This window comes from Symphalangus syndactylus, chromosome 13 (genome assembly GCF_028878055.3).
Source record: "Symphalangus syndactylus isolate Jambi chromosome 13, NHGRI_mSymSyn1-v2.1_pri, whole genome shotgun sequence".
NCBI classification, from domain to species: domain Eukaryota; kingdom Metazoa; phylum Chordata; class Mammalia; order Primates; family Hylobatidae; genus Symphalangus; species Symphalangus syndactylus.
The window spans coordinates 59,826,079-59,847,949 of NC_072435.2; the positions used below are offsets into that span (position 1 = coordinate 59,826,079).

General features: G+C 43.5%; 1 protein-coding gene across 50 annotated transcripts in view; it reads left to right on the plus strand.

Moving 5' to 3' along the window:
- The window catches only part of ZNF146 (zinc finger protein 146), a 30,470-nt gene extending 9,023 nt beyond the window's left edge, over positions 1-21,447 (plus strand). For 14 of the 50 annotated variants that reach the window (XM_063614160.1, XM_063614162.1, XM_063614167.1 and 11 more), the window contains 3 exons: positions 2,472-2,591; positions 4,791-4,862; positions 18,386-21,447. In XM_063614160.1, the coding sequence (XP_063470230.1) occupies positions 19,150-20,028 (879 nt within the window). In that variant the 5' untranslated portion in view covers positions 2,472-2,591; positions 4,791-4,862; positions 18,386-19,149 and the 3' untranslated portion in view covers positions 20,029-21,447. Of the gene's footprint in view, positions 1-2,471; positions 2,639-4,790; positions 4,863-13,584; positions 13,648-18,385 lie in introns of all 50 variants that reach the window. The other 36 variants (XM_055239720.2, XM_055239714.2, XM_055239719.2 and 33 more) reach the window with 5 other exon arrangements.
- The last annotated feature ends 424 nt before the right edge of the window (positions 21,448-21,871 follow it).

Genomic DNA, 21,871 nt, shown 5'->3' on the forward strand with positions numbered 1-21,871 from the left:
CCACGCCGGGCTAATTTTTTTGTATTTTTAGTAGAGATGGGATTTCACCATGTTAGCCAGGATGGTCTCGATCTCCTGACCTCAAGATCTGCCCGCCTCGGCCCTCCAAAGTGCTGGGATTACAGGCGTGAGCCACCGCGCATGGCCGATCCATCAGTCTTTTATGGTTATAGTCTGAAAGCCTTTTCCACTCTTAAGTTTCACCGATATTTTCAAATTCTTATAAAGTTACAGTTTTTTGTTGTTTGATTGTTTTAGAGTTGGATCTTGATCTGTCACCCAGGCTGGAGTGCAGTGGTGTGATCACAGCTGACTGCAGCCTTCATATCCTCGCTAATTTAAAAAAAAAATTGTAGAGATAAGATCTCCCTGTGTTGCCTAGGCTGGTCTCAAACTCCTGGGCCCAAGTGATCCTGCTACCTTGGCTTCCCAAGTCAGAGTAATAGTTTTTATAAGGTTTTGTTTTTATTTTAATTTATAATCCATTTAGATTTTATCCTGGTGTATGCTATCAGATATGCATCCAGCTTTACCTTTTTCCAATTGGCTACCGAGTTCTTTGACATCATTTATTAAAAGGTCTTACCTGGCTGGGCACGGTGGCTCATGCCTGTAATCCCAGCACTTTGCAAGGCCAAGGTGGGTTATCACTTGAGGTCAAGAGTTCGAGACCAGCCTGGCCAATGTGGAGAAACCCTGTCTCTACTAAAAATACAAAAAATTAGCTGGGCGTGGTGGCACATGCCTGAATCTCAGCTACTCGGAGGCTGAGACAGAAGAATCGCTCGAACCTGGGAGGGTGGAGGTTGCGGTGAGCTGAGATTGTGCCACTGTACTCCAGCCTGGGCAACAAGAGCCAAACTCCATCTCACACACATAAAAAAAGGTCTTATGTTTACTATTTTTAGGATGCCACTTTGATTATATACTAAATTCTCAACAGTTATTTGTTCTGTTTCTGGGTGTGAGCAGAAAGACTGAGGACACTGCTATAGCCCAGGTGTAACAACCAGGGCCCTGGTCTTTTTACTATTGAGGCTTTATCATTGTGTTTTACTTTGTGGTATAGCTAGTCTCTTAATTGCTCGTCCTTTTCAGTGTTTCCTGGCTATTCTTGCTTGTTTATTTTTCTTTGTAAATTTTAGAATTAGCTTGTCTAGTTCCAGAGGGGGAAAAGGTAGAACTAGTTTGTTATTTTTATTGGGATTGCATTAAATTTACAAAATAACTTGGGAATAGGGACATTTTTATGACATTAAATATTCCTTTTTATGTACGTAATATGTATTCTGATTTCTTTTTGGGTCCTCTGGGTGTTTTAAAATTTTTTTCATACAGGTTTAGACCCGTCTTACTAAGTTTATTTCTGGATGTTTTGTTTTATGTTGCTATGAATGGAGTCATTGTTGGTATATATGAAGCTGTTGATTTCTACATACTAATATTATTCCCTGCTTTCCTTACTTAGTTATTTGTAATTAGATTATATAATTGAGGCAGTGGACGTCCTTGTTTGTTTAGAATCTAATAGAAATGCCTTCAGTGTTTTTCTGTTACTTTTATGATGATGATTTGCTTTTCAGTGTTTTTACATTAGATAAGATACTGGCTTTTGTGGTCAGATATAGATTATGATTATATAAATATAGATTACCCATGCTGCCTGGGTCAGTGGGAGTGTGAGCAGAAAGACTGAGGACACTGCTAATAGCCCAGGTGCAACAACCAGGGAAAATCTGTTGATTGAGGAAACAAAAATCCCTCAAAATTTCGTTATTGAATCCTTAAACAAAAAATCAAATGGGACAAAAATATGATGTCTATTCCTATTCTTCTGTTTTCTGTCGATTCCCTTCTTTTGGGTGACTGTTTCTTTATTCATTTCCTCTGTTTATCTTTTGTGGTCTATTTATAGCTTTGCTTGCTTCTTAAAAGTTTTGTGTCTTAAGTTTGTTATGTTTCAGTTTTCATTTGCTTTGTGATTCTTACTTTTTTTTTTTTTTTGGCTCACTGCAACCTCAACCTCCCAGGCTCAAGCAGTCCTTTTGTCTCAGCCTGTCAAGTAGATGGGACTACAGGTACATAACCACCACACCTGGCTAGTTTTTTGTATTTTTTTTTTTTTTTAGTGATAAGGTCTCACTTTTTTGTGCAGGCTGGTCTTGAACTCCTGGGCTCAAGCAGTCTACCCACCTCAGTGTCTCAAAGTGCTGAGATTACAGACATGAGCCATCAAGCCCTGCCCCTGCTTTGTGATTCTTTTTTTTTTTTTTTTTTTTTTTTTTTTTTTTTTTTTTGTGACAGGGTCTTGCTTTGTCACCCAGGCTGGAGGGCAGTGGCATGATCACAGCTCACTGCAATGTCCACCTCCCAGACTTAAGCAGTCCTCCTGTTTCAGGCTCCCAAATAGCTGGGACTACAGACGTGTACCACCCACACCCTGCTAATTTTTGGATTTGGATTTTTTGCAGAGACGGGGTCTTGCCATGTTGCCTAGGCTGGTCTTGAACTTCTGAGCTCAAGTGATCCTGCCCACCTCAGCTTCCCAAAGTGCTGGGATTACTGGCATGAGCCACTGCGTCCAGCCCACGGTAACATTCTCCCTGTGTATTCAGCAGCAGTAATAGTCTGACAACTGGCAAGTTCCCATTTCTGTTCTAGCCCTATTCTGAGCTCCTGATCTGTATATCCAACTGCCTAATGGATCTCTCTGCCTGCATGTGTTCAGAAACCTACACTCTGAATGTATAGAATCTCAAACTTGATCTCCCTCCTGCAAGTTGCTTCCAGCCAGCTCACCTTCTCGTGTTTCTGTCATGTATGTTTCAGTTTAAATCATGCTCTAAGCCTTATATCTCTGACACACCCCATTAGGAATTGGTGATCAAGCTTTTTCAACATACATAGTGGATGGGGGTATATATGTGATAGAAACTTAAATTTTTTATGATTATGCTTTTTTATATGATTACAGCTTTATAGAAGAGTTGGGGCCAGGTGTGGTGGCTCACGCCTGTAATCCCAGCACTTTGGGAGGCCGAGGCGGGTGGATCACGAGGTCAGGAGATTGAGACCATCCTGGCTAACATGGTGAAATCCCGTCTTTACTAAAAATACAAAAAATTAGCCGGGCGTGCGCCTGTGGTCCCAGCTACTCGGGAGGCTGAGGCAGGAGAATGGCGTGAACCCGGGAGGCAGAGCTTGCAGTGAGCCAAGATGGTGCCACTGCACTCCAGCCTGGGTGACAGAGTGAGACTCTATCTCAAAAAAAAAAAAAAGAGTTGGAATAGTACAGAGAAGTCCCATATATCCTTTACCCAGTTTCACCAATCATTTACATTTTGGTTGTTTTATTTTTCCTTCTTTCTCTAAATGTGTATGATTTTTTTTTCCTGAACCATTTGAAACTAGTTGTGGACATGCTTCCTTTATCTATAAATACTTCAGCATGCATTTTCCAAGAACAAAAACATTCTTTTTCATAACTACAGTACAGTGATCAAAATCGAGAAGTTTAACATTGATACATTAGTATTATTTAATCCAAAGTCCATATTCAAATTTGGTCAGTCATCCTAATAATGTCTGCTATTGATTAAAAAAATTATTTTGGGCCATGTGCAGTGGCTCACACCTGTAATCCCAGCCCTTTGGGAGGCCGAGGCAGGTGGATCACTTGCGGTCGGGAGTTCGGGAGTTGAGCCTGACTAACACAAAGAAACCCCGTCTCTACTGAAAATACAAAATTAGCGGGGCATGGTGGCACATGCCTGTAGTCCCAGCTGCTCGGGAGGCTGAGACAGGAGAATCGCTTGGACCTGGGAGGTGGAGGTTGCAGTGAGCCGAGATCACGCCACTGCGCTCCAGCCTGGGCAACAAGAGTGAAACTCTGTCTCAAAAAAAATTTTTTTTGGCTGGGCGTGGTGGCTCACACCTGTAATCCCAGCACTTTGGGAGGCCGAGGTGGGCGGATCACCTGAGGTCGGGGTTCAAGACCAGCTTGGCCAACATGGTGAAACCCTGTCTCCACTAAAAATACAAAATTAGCCAGGTGTGGTGGTACACACCTGTAATCCCAGCTACTCAGGAGGCTGAGGCAGGAGAATTGCTTGAACCCAGGAGGCGGAGGTTGCAGTGAGCTGAGATTGCACCATTGCACTCCAGCCTGGGCAACAGGAGCAAAACTTTGTCTCAAAAAAAAAAAAAAGAAAGAAAGAAAGAATTTCACTCAGTATAATGCAAAGAAGGTAAATAGTAAGACTCCAGGAAAATGTTTGAGTTTTTATTCTTGAGTACTGTCAGAACAACTTCCTACACATTGTGCCCATGTGCTTTAGTTCTGATGGGAACATGTTAAAGTCAGACATGGGTGTTGAATTCATCCACGAATAAGGGCCGTAGTTAAAATCCTCTCAGGACCCTGCCTGGGAGTGTGGTGCTAGAGAAAAACAGCAATCACTCATACAAGGTGCGAACAGCTCTCCTGTGTAAGTAAAATTCTGAAAGTTAATTCTCCCTTTATCCCATTTCTGGATGTGCGTAGACTTTAAATGGTTTAATAAGCATGGCTTTGAAGTTTAGGATTCTAATGGCCCTAGTCCCTTTGCCCACACGATTGTATGTGCTTTAGTCACTAAGGCAGAAGGTCATTACTTTGTTCTGTGCATCTTTGGAAATTGCACCCTCATTCTTCAGAAGGCCAGGAGACCCCAGGGCTCAGCCTGAGTTCTAGGATGGTACTTTGGCCCCAGCATTAACATTATAATACTGTGTCATTTCCCCAATAACAGGTTATATGATCCTCTGTTGAAGCAAGAAGACAAACTGTATGGTGGAGAAAGAAGTGGGAAGGATCTGTGCAGGTGAGTAAATGACAGGCAGGCCACAGTTTTTTTTGAGACTGTCCCCCAGTCTTGCTCTGTCCCCCAGGCTGGAGTGCAGTGGCGCGATCTCGTCTCACTGCAAGCTCCGCCTCCCAGGTTCACGCCATTCTCCTGCCTCGGCCTCCTGAGTAGCTGGGACTACAGGCGCCCGCCAACACGCCCGGCTAATTTTTTGTATTTTTAGTAGAGACGGGGTTTCACCGTGTTAGCCAGGATGGTCTCGATCTGCTGACCTCATGATCTGCCCACCTCGGCCTCCCAAAGCGCTGGGATTACAGGCTTGAGCCACCGCGCTCAAGGTGTTCTGACGTCAGCTTTCCTGCTTCGTCTGTGCTGCCACTGTGGTGGCTGTTCTTCTTCATCCACATCCCTTTACCTGTACTCACACATTGTCCTTTATACTTTGTAAAACCTTACATATTGTCTGATATTTAGGTTCCTTTTTGTTACTACCTTCTCTCATCCTTTCTGGTGGCTGAATGCCTCAGAATTATATTTTACACCTGTTCTCACACTTCCCGTTGTCTTCTCATTCACCTCTGCCATCGTAGATCCATGGACTCTTCTGCCTCCCTTTCTTCTGCCCCCATGTACCTCTGTCATAAGTTGTTGACCTAGAAATCAGTTTTTCCCTCTGATACTTTTATGTGTGGGGGTCTATATGTATGGCACAATTACAGCTCACTGTGGCCTCCGCTTCCTGGCCTGAAGTGATCCTCCTGCCTCAGACTCCCGAAAAAATCTCTTAACTCTGACTGTTAGTCCTGCAGTTTTTTTGCGAAGTTGTGGTCATGTTTAAGCGTGTCACGTATATCCTTCTTGAGGTAACCTAGGAATAAGCCAGTATATTATATCTGTGCTGCAAATATGTATACATATAAGCCTTACTTTTTCCTTTTCATATAAATGGTGGTATAGTATATATTCTATTATGTACATAAGTTTTTTTCTTAGAATTCTCTGTCAACACATAATTTGTTATTTATTTATTTGTTTTCATTTTTTTGAGACAGTTTTGCTCTGTCACCCAGGTGGCAGTGCAGTGGCACAGTCTTGGCTTACTGCAACCTCCGCCTCCTGGGGTCAAGTGATTCTTGCGCCTGAGGCTCCCGAGTAGCTGGGATTACAGGCATGTGCCAACACACCTGGCTAATTTTTGTATTTTTTGTAGAGATGGGGTTTTGCCTTGTTGGCTAGGCTGGTCTCCAACTCCTGTCCCCAAGTGATCTGCCTGTCTCGGCCTCTCAAAGTGCTGGGATTACAGGTTTGAGCCACTGCGCCTGGCTAACACATAATTTTTTTAACCTGTCTCCTACTAATGGGCATTTAGGTTGTTTTCAGGCTTCTGCTATTGAAGACACAAGTATGTATACTTGTTTATATTGCTTTGCAGAAATATGCAGATACAACTACATAGCATTTACTTTTTAAGTGGAATGGAGGGTCAAAATTATGTTTATAAATTTAATTGAGATGAGCACACTGCTCTCAAAAGAAGTAAACCCATTTACGTTTCTACCAAGCTGATATATTCACATCCTACAAGTATTTATTGCATGATATGTATTAGGTATTATTTCTGATGCTAGGGAAATGTCAGCTATCAAAACTGTCAAAAATTTCTTCCTCCTAGGGACTATGTTGTAATGGGGAGACAGACAATGAGTAAATACTTAAGAAATATATACTATCAGATAGTGATAAGTGCTATGGAAAAGAATAAAGTAAGGAAGACTGGCATAGAGAGGGCTAGTTGGGGTTGTAATTTTAAATCAGCTTGGTGGAGAAAGGTCTCACTGAATGCCATTTGAAAAAAGATCTGAAGAGTGTGAGAGTGGGCATGCAGTATTGGGTGGAAGATCACTAGCCAGAAGGAACAAAAGTGTTAAAAGCCCTAAGGCAGGAGAAGCTTGCTGTCCTGTTCAGAGAACAGTGATCAGGGCCATGGGCTGGAAGAGAGAGGGCAAAGGGGAATAAGAGTAGCAGTGGTTAGGTAACAGGTCAAATCACGGGTTTCAGCATTGATTCTGAGTGATTTGGGAGACCCAACAGAGGGCCAGCCTTCCTTCCTTTTCCTTTTCCTTTTCCTTTTTTTGAGACTGAGTCTTGCTCTGTCACCCAGGCTGGAGTACAGTGGTGTGGTCTCGGCTCACTGCAGCCTCCACCTTCCAGGTTCAAGTGATTCTCCTGCCTCAGCCTCCCAAGTAGCTGGGATTACAGGCGCCTGCCACCACACCCGGCTAATTTTTGTATTTTTAGTAGAGACGAGGTTTCACCATGTTGGCCAGGCTGGTCTCGAACTCCTGGCCTCAAGTGATGCACCTGCCTTGGCCTCCCAAAGTATTGGGATTACAGGCGTGAGCCACCGCTCCCAGCCTATCAGAGGGCTTTGAGCAGAGGAATGATAAGATCAGAATTACATTTTGGAAGGAATAATCAGGTCTGTTGCATAGAAAATAAACTATGTAGGGGGCCAAGGCTAGAAGGTTAATTGGAGGCCTTTAAAAAAAAAAAACAAAACAAATTTTAAAGTTCAAGAGGGCACAATTTTCTATCTCCCTAAATTCCTGACTTCTATATCCAACTGTCTACTTGACTACTCATTCATGTGATCAACAGACATGTCATAAGCAACAAGTCCAAAAGAAAACTCCTGATCTGTCTCAAAAATTTCTAGGTGAAAAAATCTGTCTCTGAAATCTGGGTGAGAAAGTGATGGTAGTTTAGTGATAGGTAATCAGATTTTTTTTGTGTATGTGACTGAGTCACTCTCTGTTGCCCAGGCTGGAGTACAATGGCGTGATCTAGGCTCACTGCAATCCCACCTCCCAGGTTTAAGCGATTCTCCTGCCTCAGCCTCCTGAGTAGCTGGGACTATAGGTGCATGCAACCATGCCTGGCTAATTTTTGTATTTTTAGTAGAGATGAGTTTTCACCATGTTGGGCAGGATGGTCCCGATCTCCTGACCTTGTGATCCACCTGCCTCGGCCTCCCAAAGTGCTGGGATTACAGGTGTTAGCCACCATGCCTGGCCTGATTTTTAAAATAGTTTAAAGGAATAGCTTACAGATTTTATGTGGGGTAAGAAAAGAGTCCAAGGTTTTGATTTGAAAAACTGGAAGAAAGTGGATTATCATTTAATGAGATAGGAAATCTGTAGGAAAAAAAAAAGAAAATTGTGCCCTCATCTGTCCTGCTGTACTAACAGGCTGCTTTATTCGAGGGTGGTGTCTCTTGCTAAGCCCTACATTCCCTACCATTCAGAGATGTCAGTGGGTCCGTCAAGTTTCTTTCAACCAGCGTTAACATTCCTGGATTCCATGATTGCATGCAAGGAGCTGTGATGAGGCCCTTGAAGCTGTCCTATGGTTGTGGAGAGCACCGTACATAAGGGCTCTTCTTGGCCGTGCTTAGTGGCTCACGCCTGTATTCGCAGCACTTTGGGAGGCCAAAGTCAGAGGATTGCTTGAGACCAGCCTAGGCAACATAGCAAGACCCTGTCGCTACGAAAAATTATTTAATTAGCCTGGTGTGGTGGCACACATCTGTAGTCCCAGCTACCTGAAGGCTGAGGCAGGAGGATCGCTTGAGCCCAGAGGTGCAAGGCTGCAGTGAGCTATGGTTGAATCACTGCATTCCCGCATGGGCAACAGAGCAAGAACTCTGTTTTATTATTATTATTATTATTATTATTATTATTTTATTTATTATTATTATTTTTTTGAGACAGAGTCTCGCTCTGTCCCCCAGGCTGGAGTGCAGTGGCACGATCTCGGCTCACTGCAGACTCTGCCTCCTGGGTTCAAGCAATTCTCCTGCCTCAGCCTCCCGTGCCCAGCTAATTTTTGTATTTTTTTAGTAGAGACGGGGTTTCACCATGTTGGCCAGGCTGGTCTCCAGCTCCTGACCTCATGATCCACCCACCTCGGCCTCCCAAAGTGCTAGGATTACAGGCATGAGCCACCGTGCCCGGCCAATAACCTATCTCTGTTTTTAAAAATAAATAAATAGGTAAAAAAGGGCTCTTTCTTAGAAGAGTAATGGCAGCTGCCTACTCAGATCCTTTCTCATATGACATTAGAATTATAACTACTTCCTACTCTTAACATTTTTTTCTCTTTAACAGATAAAAAGTAGAGAGCCAGGCGCGATGGCTTACACCTGTAATCCCAGCACTTTGGGAGGTTGAGGCGGGTAGATCGCTTGAGGCTGAGAGTTCGAGACCAGCCTGACCAACGTGGAAAAACCCTGTCTCTACTAAAAATACAAAAGTTACCTGGTCATGGTGGCACACACCTGTAATCCCGGCTACTCGGGACGCTGAGGCCAGAGAATTGCTTGAATCCGGGAGGCAGAGGTTGCAGTGACCCGAGATTGCACCATTGCACTCCTGCATGGGCAACGAGAGCGAAACTCTTATCTCAAAAAAAAAAAAAGAAGAAAAAGAGGTTGATAGAGATGTTGTCTACAATTTTAGAAGAATAAATATTTCTTCTTTTTTTTGAGACATAGTTTCACTCTGTTGTCCAGGTTGGAGTGCAGTGGTGCCATCGTGGCTCACCGCAGCCTCTGCCTCCCGGGTTCAAGTGATTCTCCTGCCTCAGCCTCCTGAGTAGCTGGGACTACAGGCGCCCACCACCACACCCGGCTAATTTTTGTATTTTTTTGGTAACCAGTTTTCATCATGTTGGCCAGGCTGGTCTCAAACTCCTGACCTCAAGTGATCTGCCTGCCTCAGCCTCTCAAAGTGCTAGGATTACAGGTGGGAGCCACTACACCCAGACTCATTCTTAAGTTAGAATTAACTATAATATCAATTCTTATTTTGGCGTCTCCAGAATTTCTGTCTTGCCTTACACAGCTTTACCTGTTTATGGGACAGACAGCTGTCTAATTTCATTCTCATTGTGTCAGAATGCTACCCAAATTAAAATTTTCATCCTATTATTTTCAGATGCAGAGATTACCTCAGACCAGTTTTATGTTATTTCTGTATTATTTCTTTTCCCATGGTCTTTGTAATAGGATCAGTCAAGCCTTAAAAAGACACACTAAGCTCTGTCGCCCATGCTGGAGTGCAGTGGCGCAATCTCGGCTCACTGCAAGCTCCGCCTCCCGGGTTCACGCCATTCTCCTGCCTCAGCCTCCCGAGTAGCTGGGACTATAGGCGCCCGCCACCACGCCCGGCTAATTTTTTGTATTTTTAGTAGAGACGGGGTTTCACCGTGGTCTCGATCTCCTGACCTCATGATCCGCCCGCCTCGGCCTCCCAAAGTGCTGGGATTACAAACGTGAGCCACCGTGCCCGGCCCTAAGCTAATAGAGAACAAAGGGCCAGGCACGGTGGCTCACATCTGTAGCCAAGGCGGCAGATCTCTTGAGCCTAGGAGTTCTAGACCAGCCTGGGCAACATGTCAAGACCCCGTATCTTTTTTATTTAAAAAGAAAAAAAAAAAAGGCCAGGCTCGGTGGTTCACTCCTGTAATTCCAACACTTTGGGAGGCCGAGGCAGGCAGATCACCTGAGGTCAAGAGTTTGAGACTGGCCTGGCCAACATGGTAAAACCCCATTTCTATTAAAAATACAAAAACTAGCTGGGCGTGGTGGTGCACGCCTATCGTCCCAGCTACTCGGGAGGCTGAGGCAGGAGAATCGGTTGAACCTGGGAGGCGGAGGTTGCAATGAGCTGAGACTGCACTCCAGCCTGGGCAACAGAGCGAGACTCCATCTCAAAAAAAAAAAAAAAAAAAACATACAAATTATGTGACTACAAATATGAACATATTTCTCTTTATAAAATTTTTGAATTGGCCTTTGATTATGAAATATTCTACTTATGTAGGTACTACTTACATAAACTTGAATTCAGTTTTCATTAAAATGTTTACTTCTGCCTTTTTTCATCTTCCCTCTGCTTGTCCATTACTTCATATTTTCCAGAGGAACTTACAAGTTCTCAGTAAATGATACCTTAAACATAGTTTTAGATTTTGCCGTCTATAGTCTGCATTATAATCCTGTTAAAAGGAAGGTCCATGTTTTATTTTTCTGATCAGTAGTTTGAGAACACATGAGTTGCTGTTAAATAATCTATGAAATTTTTGTGTGGAAATACTAATCAGTTCTTTTTTCTTTTTTTTCGAGACGTAGTCTCCCTCTGTCACCCAGGCTGGAGTGCAGTGGCGCGATCTGGGCTCACTACAACCTCCACCTCCCGGGTTCAAGTGATTCTCCTGTCACAGCCTCTTGAGTAGCTGGGATTATAGGAGCGTGCCACCACATCCAGCTAATTTTTTGTATTTTTAGTAGAGATGAGGTTTCACCATGTTGGCCAGGCTTGTCTTAAACTCTTGGCCCCAAAGTGCTGGGATTACAGGTGTGAGTCACCATGCCCAGCCATTCAATTATTTTTTCATATGAACATTTTTTAAATATAACAAATGCTGAAGGAATAGTAAAACAATCTCTTATGTACCCACCACGTGGATTCAGCAATTAATATTTTGCCACGCTTTTGTATGTCCGTATCCATGTGTGTGTTTTGTGTGCTGAGGCATCATGATGTTTTACTTCTAAAAAATTAAATATGTATTTTCTACCAAAAAAAGCAGCTCCCGGCCGGGCGTGGTGGCTCACGCCTGTAATGCCAGCACTTTGGGAGGCGGACGCAGGCAGATCACCAGATGTCAGAAGTTCGAGATCAGCCTGGCCAACATAGTGAAACCCTGTCTCTACTAAAAATACAAAAATTAGTCAGGCCTGGTGACACATGCCTGTAATCCCAGCTACTTGGGAGGTTGAGGCGGGAGAATCACTTGAAGCCAGGAGGCCGAGGTTGCAGTGAGTTGAGATCACGCCACTGCACACCAGCCTGAAGGAGTGGGTTGCCCCTCCACATCTGTGGGCGTTTCTTGTCAGGTGGAAGGACAGACTTGGAAAAGAGAGACACAGAGACAAAGTATAGAGAAAGAAAAATGCGCCCAGGGGACTGGCGTTCAGCATAGGGAGGACCTGCACCGGCCTCTTGAGTTCCCTTGGTATTTATTGATCATTATCGGGCGTTTCTCGGAGAGGGGGATGTGGCAGGACAGTAGGGTAATAGTGGAGAGAAGATCAGCAGGAAAACGTGAACAAATGTCTCTATCATAAACAAGGTAAACGGTGACTCAAGCCTGTAATCCCAGCGCTTTGGGAGGCCGAGGCGGGCGGATCACGAGGTCAGGAGATCGAGACCATCCTGGCTAACACGGTGAAACCCCGTCTCTACTAAAAATACAAAAAATTAGCCGGACGTGTTGGCGGGCGCCTGTAGTCCCAGCTACTCGGGAGGCTGAGGCAGGAGAATGGCGTGAACCCGGGAGGCGGAGTTTGCAGTGAGCCGAGATCAGGCCACTGCACTCCAGCCTGGGGGATGGAGCAAGACTCTGTCTCGGAAAAAAAAAAAAAAAGAAAAAAAAAGAAAAAAGTGCTGTGCTTTTGATGTGCATATACATAAACATCTCAATGCCTTACAGAGCAGTATTGCTGCCAGCATGTCCCACCTCTAGCCCTAAGGCGGTTTTCCCCTATCTCAGTAGATGGAATATACAATCGGGCTTTACACGGAGACATTCCATTGCCCAGGGAAGGGCAGGAGACAGATGCCTTCCTCTTATCTCAACTGCAAAGAGGCCTTCCTTTTTTACTAATCCTCCTCAGCACAGACCCTTTACGGGTGTCAGGCTGGGGGACGGGACGGTCAGGTCTTTCCCTTCCCACGGGGCCATGTTTCAGACTATCACATGGGGAGAAACCTTGGACAATACCTGGCTTTCCTAGGCAGAGGTCCCTGTGGCATTCTGTAGTGTGTTGTGTCTCTGGGTACTTGAGATTAGGGAGTGGTGATGACTCTTAACAAGCATGCTACCTTCAAGCATTTGTTTAACAAAGCACATCCTGCACAGCCCTTGATCCATTTAACCCTGAGTTGCCACAGCACGTTTCAGTGAGCACAGGGTTGGGGGTAGGGTTACAGACTAACAGCATCTCAAGGCAGAAGAATTTTTCTTTTTTTTTTTTTTTTCTTTTTTTTTTTTTTGAGACGGAGTCTTGCTCTGTCGCCCAGGCTGGAGTGCAGTGGCGCAATCTCGGCTCACTGCAAGCTCCACCTCCCGGGTTCACGCCATTCTCCTGCCTCAGCCTCTCTGAGTAGCTGGGACTACAGGCGCCCGCCACCACGCCCGGCTAATTTTTTGTATTTTTGGTAGAGACGGGGTTTCACTGTGGTCTCGATCTCCTGACCTCGTGATCCACCCGCCTCGGCCTCCCAAAGTGCTGGGATTACAAGCGTGAGCCACCGCGCCCGGCCTAAGAATTTTTCTTAGTACAGAACAAAGTGGAGTGTCTTATGTCTACTTCTTTCTACACAGACACAGTAACAGTCTGATCTCTCTTTCTTTTCCCCACACAGCCTGGGCGACAGCAAGACTGTCTCAAAAAAAAAAAAAAAAAAAGCTCCCCCGTATAACAAAATACCATTTCACACATTAGAATATTAACCATGTTGTCCTAATATTATAGACTACGCAGTCTATGTTCGCATTTTTCCAATTGTCCCCAGAATGCCTTCCATAGTTTTTTTAAATTCCACAATGTAGTCAGGGTTCAAGCTTTGCATCTGGTTGCTGTCTCTTAAAAATCTGAACTTTTCTTTCTGGCCAGGTGTGGGGGCTCACACTTGTAATCCCAGCACTTTGGGAGGCCAAGGCAGGCAGATCATCTGAGGTGAGGAGTTCAAGACCAGCCTACCCAACATGGCGAAACCCCATCTCTACTAAAAATACAAAAATTAGCTGGCCGTGGTGGCATGGGCCTGTAATCCCAGCTACTTGGGAGACTGAGGCAGGAGAATTGCTTGATCCTCAGAGGTGGAGGTTACAGTGAGCTAAGATGGTGCCATGCATTCCAGCCTAAGGTATAGAGCAAGACTCTGTCTCCAAAAAAAAAAAAAAAAAAAAAAAGCACATTCTAGGAGCCACTTCCAGGAAGATGTATAGATTCCAAAAAGGTTAAAAGATAGTGACCAGGTACATCAGCTCATACCTGGAATCCCAGCATTTAGGTAGACGGGGAGGTAAGATTGCTTGAGGCCAGGAGTTGGAGACTAGCCTGGGCCATATAATGAGAACCCCATCTCTAAAAAAAGTTGTTTTTTTTTTTTTCTTTGTTTTTTTTTTTTTTTTGGGACGGAGTCTCGCTCTGTTGTCTAGGCTGGAGTGCAGTGGCGCAATTTCGGCTCACTGCAAGCTCCGCCTCCCGGGTTCACGCCATTCTCCTGCCTCAGCCTCTCCGAGTAGCTGGGACTACAGGCGCCCGCCACTATGCCCGGCTAATTTTTTGTATTTTTAGTAGAGACGGGGTTTCACCGTGGTCTCGATCTCCTGACCTCGTGATCCGCCCACCTCGGCCTCCCAAAGTGCCGGGATTACAGGCGTGAGCCACTGCCCCCGGCCCTCTACAAAAAGTTTTTAAAAGTAGCGGGGGATGGTGGCCTATGCCTGTCGTCCTAGCTACTCAGGAACCTAGGGAGAAGGATCACTTTGAGCCCAGGAATTTGAGGCTCTACTGAGCTATGACTGTGCCACTGTGCTCCAGCGTGGGCAAAAGTGAGACCCTGTCTCTAAAAAAAATAAAGTAGGAGGGGGTCAGGCCAAGCCAAAGAAAGACATGAAGGACATCATGTTTGATAAGTATGGCTGTCACTGAAGCTCGGCAGGATCTTCTTCCGGGTCTGTGAACTTGTTTAATTTCTACTTAGAAAGCTCTTCCTCCAGGCCGGGTACGGTGGCTCGTGCCTGTAATCCCAGCACTTTGGGAGGCTGAGGCAGGCGGATCACCTGAGGTCAGGAGTTCGAGACTAGCCTGACCAACATTGTGAAACCCCATCTCTACTGAAAAAAGTAGCTGGGTGTAATGCCATGTGCCTGTAATTCCAGCTACTTGGGAGAGTAGCTGAGGCAGGAGAATCGCTTGAACCTGGGTGGTGGAGGTTGCAGTAAGCTGAGATGGTGCCCCTGCACTGCAGCCTGGGCAACAAGAGTGGAATTCTGTCTCAAAGAGAAAAAAGAAAGAAAGAAAGCTCTTCCTCCATGTACCTGTAAGGATCATTGTCTTAATTTTCTTCATGTCTTAACGTGATTCTTACCTTGTCAGATTTCATCCTATCTGAAATTAAAACTACTGCTTCCGTTTTTTTTTCCATAGCACTTAAAACTTTTTTTTTTTTTTTTTTTTTTTTTTTTGAGATGGAGTCTCACTTTGTCACCCAGGCTGGAGTGCATTGGTGTGATCTCAGCTCACTGCAACCTCCGCCTCCCGGGTTCAAGCAGTTCTCCTGCCTCAGCTGGAATTACCTGTAGCTGGAATTACAGGCACCTACCACCATGCCCAGCTAATTTATTTATTTATTTATTTTTTATTTTTTTTTATTTTTTTGGTATTTTTAGTAAAGACAGGATTTCACCATGTTGGCCAGGCTGGTCTTGAACTCCTTACCTCAGGTGATCTGCCCACCTCAGCCTCCCAAAGTGTTGGTCTTCATTACAGGTGTGACCCACTGCACCCAGCCCTGGCTAATTTTTCTATTTTTAGTAGAGACAGGGTTTCACCATGTTGGCCAGGCTGGTCTCGAACTCCTGACCGCAAGTGGTCTTCCTGCCTTGGTCTCCCAAAGTGTTGGGATTACAGGCATGAGCTACTGTGCCCGGAGTACTTTTTAACAAACCATCTCTATTCTTACATCATGTCCACTAGAATGTGAACTTGATGAGAGCAGGGGATATTGTCAATTTTGTTCAATGCTATTTATCCCTAGAGCCTAGAACTGTACCATGCACATGGTAAGGAGACAAGTATTTGTTGAATGAATATTTTGAGCAGCTCTTCTCAGACTTTTTGGTCTCAGAAATGCTTTACTTTTTTTTTTTTTTTTTTTTTTTTTTCTGTAGAGATAGGGTCTCACTATACTGTCCAGCCTGGTCTTGAATTCCTGGGCTCAAGTGGTTTTCCCACCTTGGCCTCCCAAAGTGTTGGGATTACAGGTGTGAGCCACTGTGTCCAGCCTTGTTCTTTCTTTCTGAAAACATTTATAACCTCCGTATTTTCTGTGTTGAAATGTCACGGTAATGTGTCTAGGTATGGGTCTTATTCTTACTCAAGTGGGCCCTTTGACTTAGAGTAGAGGCAGTTTTTTTATTCTTTGAATATTTCCTCTAATGAGTTTTCTTTTTTTGGAACTTCTTTTACTCAGCTTTTATGTTTCCTTGGTGTATCCTCTGAATTTGCCATTGAAACTTCTACCTTGAATTGACACTTGTCATTTATGATCCTATTTTATCTGCCAAGTGAGCACCCCAGCCATGCCTGAGTTTGCTGGGGCGAGGCAAGCCATGCCTTCTGGAACAAGGTGACTTGTTATTGATGAATATGGATATGCTCTTATCTTTTTTTCCCTCCCTCTGTGACAATCTTAATTTCTAAGGGAACTTTTCTTTCCATTTCTTGCTTACAAAAACTCTGATAGTCTTTCACAAAATATCTTCTACCTATTCCTGATTGGTTTTAGTGTTGTTTGCTGGGCCTTGCCTTTATTTCCTCATATCTTTTTGCTCTTGATTTTGATGTCTTTCATGTTAGTGGGGTTAGTGGAATATTTGTTAACAGCTCACTAAAAGGTGATCATAAGCTCTTTTGTGCCTGGGTGCTTGTATCCTTCAGTGGCTGAAAAGGGAAATGCTTAGTGAACCATTGGTCTCTGTCTTGCAGAAGGATTATATTGTCTGACTCCAGTGAACTCAGCCATGGCCAAGTCCTTTGTTTTAGCCAATGAAATATGAATACAAGTGGAGGAGCATCTTAATGAGGTTTTGTTTGTTTGGTTGGTTGCTTTTGTTTTTGCGACAGTCTCTCTGTGTCACCCAGGCTGGAGTTGGAGTACAGTGGCACGATCTCAGGTCACTGCAACCTCTGCCTTCCAGGTTCATGCGATTCTCATGCCTCAGCCTCCCAAACAGCTGGGACTACAGGTGTGCACCACCACACCAGGCTAATTTATTGTATTTTTAGTACAGATTGGGGTTTGCCATGTTGGCCAGGCTGCTAATGAAGTTTATTGTGGGCCTTTCAGTTTCTCCAGAGAAGGATCCTCTCGTATCCTGCCTGTAGGTATATATACCTGGTTGCCAGCATTTTTTTTTTTTTTTTTTTGGAGACGGAGTCTCGCTCTGTCACCCAGGCTGGAGTTGCAGTGGCATGATCTCTGCTCACTGCAAGCTTCGCCTCCCAGGTTCCCGCCATTCTCCTGGCTTAGCCTCCCGAGTAGCTGGGACTGCAGGCGCCTGCCACCATACCCGCCTAATTTTTTGTATTTTTAGTAGAGATGGGGTTTCACTGTGTTAGCCAGGATGGTCTCGATCTCCTGACCTCGTGATCCGCCCACCTCGGCCTCCCAAAGTGTTGGGATTACAGGCGTGAGCCACTGTGCCTGGCCAGCCAGCATCTTTTGTCTTCAGCTGCAGAATGGTGCTGCAGGTCTTAACATATATGTGGGTTTAATCTCTGATTTCCGTGTAGCAGCTTATTCCTGTCATCTCATTTGCTGAATGCCCCTGAGCTCTAATTAAAATTCTGCAGGGGATAAACTTCCATTTCATATGAAGGTGTGGCCAGTCCTTTGTTCTCATGACTGAACAGTGCGTGTTCAACTGTTCCTTACACTTTTTTTTCAGCCACCATCCTTTATTCCTTTTGAATAAGGGAATTTGTACCATTTTCCCCTTTCTTATCATTTTAATGGGGTTTTGGGAGGAAGCACTTGTTGGTTGATCTATTCCTTTTCTTAGAAAGATGAGCATTGTTTAACCAGGTGTGGTGGCGCACAGCTGTAATCCCAGTTACTCAGGAGGCTGAGGCAGGAGAATTGCTTGAACCCAGGAGGTGGAGGTTGCAGTGAGCTGAGATCACACCACTGCACTCCAGCCTTGGTAAGGAGTGAAATTCTGTCTCCAAAAAAAAAAAAAAGAAGAAAGAAATATGAACATTATTTTTCTTCCTTAGCATCCCAGGTAGACTTTCTAATTTTTATGTAGTTATCTTTTTCTTCTATTTGGCAATTCTTCATTATTTGTTATACAACTTGCTAAATTCTGAAATGGAAAGATGATTTTTCAAGAGTACTCTCAGCTTTGTGGACCCATGAATGTTAATTTTCTACCTAGATCACCTCAAGTAGGGTTCCCTTCTCATAATTTAGTTGGAAGCATTAATAATATAGATTATTTTCATATTGGGAGATGGGCTACCAGAGTTAATTTCAAAAAATTTTATTGCTAGTAATGGGAAAATTAACAAATAAAAGTGATGGTAATATAATGGTAAGATGAAGGGCTTACCATATGGCAGCCATGGTTCTGGGCACTTTATGAATTAACTCCTTTGTGCTGTGGTTCTTTGTACTCCATTTTAGAAGAAGCCTGAGAAGATGATGCACAGATAGAGAGGCACCAGGACTTGGGAGGCACGTTGATCCATCTCCAGGAAAGACTGAGAAAAAGCATTGAATATAACAAAAAATACTTCCTCTGTTCTCAGATCTTATTTGTTTTAAGGCCACACCTTTTTGAAGTTTTGAGTTTGAAACACAACCTGGACTGAAATCATGAGGGAGGTTGTGTAGGAAAGAATCATCAAGGGACTTAGTTGGGAGCTTCTCTACCACAGCTTACTCCTTATGGTATTAACCCCCTTTAAGTGTAAATGCCTTTGGTTTAAAACGTTTGTACCTCATCTGTTACCAGAGTGTTCATACTGGAGAGAAACCCTATGAATTTACTGAATGTGGGGGAACTGTTATTCATATGTTGCATTTCGTCGAACGTGGAAGTCATGCTGAAGAGAAACCCCGTGCTTCTAAGGAGTATTGACAAGCCCTTAGCTAGATGACAATCTCATTTGAGAAGCAGAAAATTCATGCTGGAGAGAAACCAGTGAAGGTGGCAATACTTCATTGAATATTAGAAAATTTTTCTGGAGAGAAAGCATTGAATGTACTGAGTATGATAACACTTCCTCTCGAACCTTATCCCTTACTCCGTATTTGGGAGATCATACACAGAGAAGCCTTATAAATGTAAGAGATGTGGAAATATCTTCAGCCAAAAGTAAATCCTCACTCATCAAGAAATTTTTACTGGAGAGAAACCTTGTGAATGTGGGAAAGCTTCCATTCAGATGTCACACCTCAGCCAGCAGAGAATTTACAGTGGGGAAAACCCCTTTGCCTGTAAGGTATGTGGGAAAGTCTTCAGCCACAAGTCAAACCTCACTGAGCATGAGCATTTTCACACGAGAGAGAAACCTTTTGAATGTAACGAGTGTGGAAAAGCCTTTAGCCAAAAGCAGTATGTCATTAAACATCAGAACACCCATACGGGTGAGAAGCTTTTCGAATGTAATGAATGTGGAAAATCCTTTAGCCAGAAGGAAAACCTCCTTACGCACCAGAAAATTCACACTGGAGAAAAACCTTTTGAGTGTAAAGATTGCGGGAAAGCTTTCATTCAGAAGTCAAACCTCATCAGACACCAGAGAACTCACACAGGAGAGAAGCCCTTTGTATGTAAGGAGTGTGGAAAAACCTTCAGTGGCAAATCCAACCTTACTGAGCATGAGAAAATCCATATTGGAGAGAAGCCTTTTAAATGTAGTGAATGTGGAACAGCCTTTGGCCAGAAGAAGTACCTCATAAAACATCAGAACATTCACACTGGAGAGAAACCCTATGAATGTAACGAATGTGGAAAAGCCTTCTCTCAGCGAACATCACTTATTGTACATGTGAGGATTCATTCAGGTGATAAACCTTACGAATGCAATGTTTGTGGGAAAGCCTTCTCTCAGAGCTCATCTCTCACTGTGCATGTGAGAAGCCATACAGGGGAGAAGCCCTATGGTTGTAATGAATGTGGGAAAGCTTTCTCTCAGTTCTCAACCCTTGCTCTGCATTTGAGAATACACACAGGTAAGAAGCCTTATCAGTGCAGTGAATGTGGGAAAGCTTTCAGCCAGAAGTCACACCACATTAGACACCAGAAAATTCATACTCACTAAAAACCCCATGAACGCCTTGAAAGCGGGAAAGCTTTCATTAGAGATTTGCGCCTCATCATGCCCCAGAAATAATCCTTCTGAAGCAAAGCACCACGAATGAGGTTAACTTTAACAAGTACTAAAAACTTAAGGGACACCAGAAAATTTGTACTGAAGAGAGAGACATATATCCGATTAAAAGCCTATGTCCAGCAGAGAAACCTGCAGCAGAGATAATGGTGAAAGTTTAGGCACATTTTCACTAAAAATGGGAACAGAAAATGGAGGCCTGTTTTTTATTGCTACCACCGTAGATCTGGAGATCTTCGCCAGTAACAAGAAAAATAAGTTGTAAATATTGGAAAGGAACAGACAAAAATAGATGACATGGTCATCTACAACTAATATTAAGACTCTTGTGGTATTGATTCAACAGAGCAGAAGAGAATTCAAAAAAAGACCTATGCATTTATTAGAATTTGGAATATGATGCAGGTGGCATCCGGAAGTGAGGAAATAATGGAACTATTTTTTTTAAGTGGAGGTAGTTTGTTCTACCTCCACAAAAGTGAATCCAGAGATTAAAAACAGAAATATGGAAAAGCTATATACTAAAATGCATATGACCTTGGGAATAGGGAAACATTCCTTGGAACAACTTGAGAAATACTTAGCAGTTCTGCTTGTGAGTATGAATGCTCAGGAAATACACACTAGGATATTTACTGTGGCTTGATTTGTAGTAGCCAAAAATTAGGAACAACTGAGAAAGCCCATCACGAACAATATGGGAAATTCTTATGTAATACTATATATCTGTAAAATGCAACAAATGAAATCCACATGTATTAACAGAAAGATCCCAAAATTGTTGAGGGGGGTCAAGTTGCAGAATGATACAGGTAGTACAATGATTTTTTGTAAATTTGAATTAAAAGTTTCCTCACAAAACTCAGTACTATCTATTGGTAATGGATGCATGTATGTATGTACATGTTTTTGAAATGGATTGGAAGGATACAGACCAAACTCTTGATAGTGGTCACCTGTGAAGAGTGGAGAAGGGAAAGTAATGAGTGTGGGAGGTGGGATGGGTATTGGTTAAAGGGGACTTGAGCTTTTTATATAAACATCCACTTCTCTTTCAAAAGACTTCAAGTAAATATAAGAAGATACTGATTGATTCTGGATTGTGGTATAGGGATATCTTGTCTTATTTTTTGTACTTTTCTGTATTTTTAAAATTTCTCAAAATAGGAATGGGAGTGAGGATGGGAATGCTGTATCTGTGGAAGTAATGTTGTACTGGATTCATTTCCAATCAAATACTAAACATTTTATAGAAAACATTTCTAAAATTTTATCACGGATGAATGGATGGACTTGCTCTCTGTAATATGAAATTAATCTATTTTATTAAAATTTAAAAGGACAGCAGAATCCAAATCTTTTAATTATTTTAACATGGTATACACACTATATCAGGGTCCCCAGCTCCCCCCAGCTGCATGGCAGGAGGTGAGTGGCGGGTGAGCCAGCATTGCCACCTGAGCTCCACCTCCTGCCAGATCAGTGGTGGCATTAGATTCTCATAAGAGCGCGAACCCTATTGGGAACTGTGTGTGTGAGGAATCTAGGTTGTGTGCTTCTTATGAGAATGTAATGCCTGATGATCTGAGGTGGAACAGTTTCATCCTGAAAACATTCCATCCCCATTCCTCTACCCCCACAAACCATCTGTGGAAAAATTGTCTTCCATGAAACAGGTCCCTGGTACCAAAAAGATTGGGGACCGCTGCACTATATGATCTCTGTCTTCATATTTCTAACATTTTGCAGAATGAGCTTAGAAAACTTTTTTCTT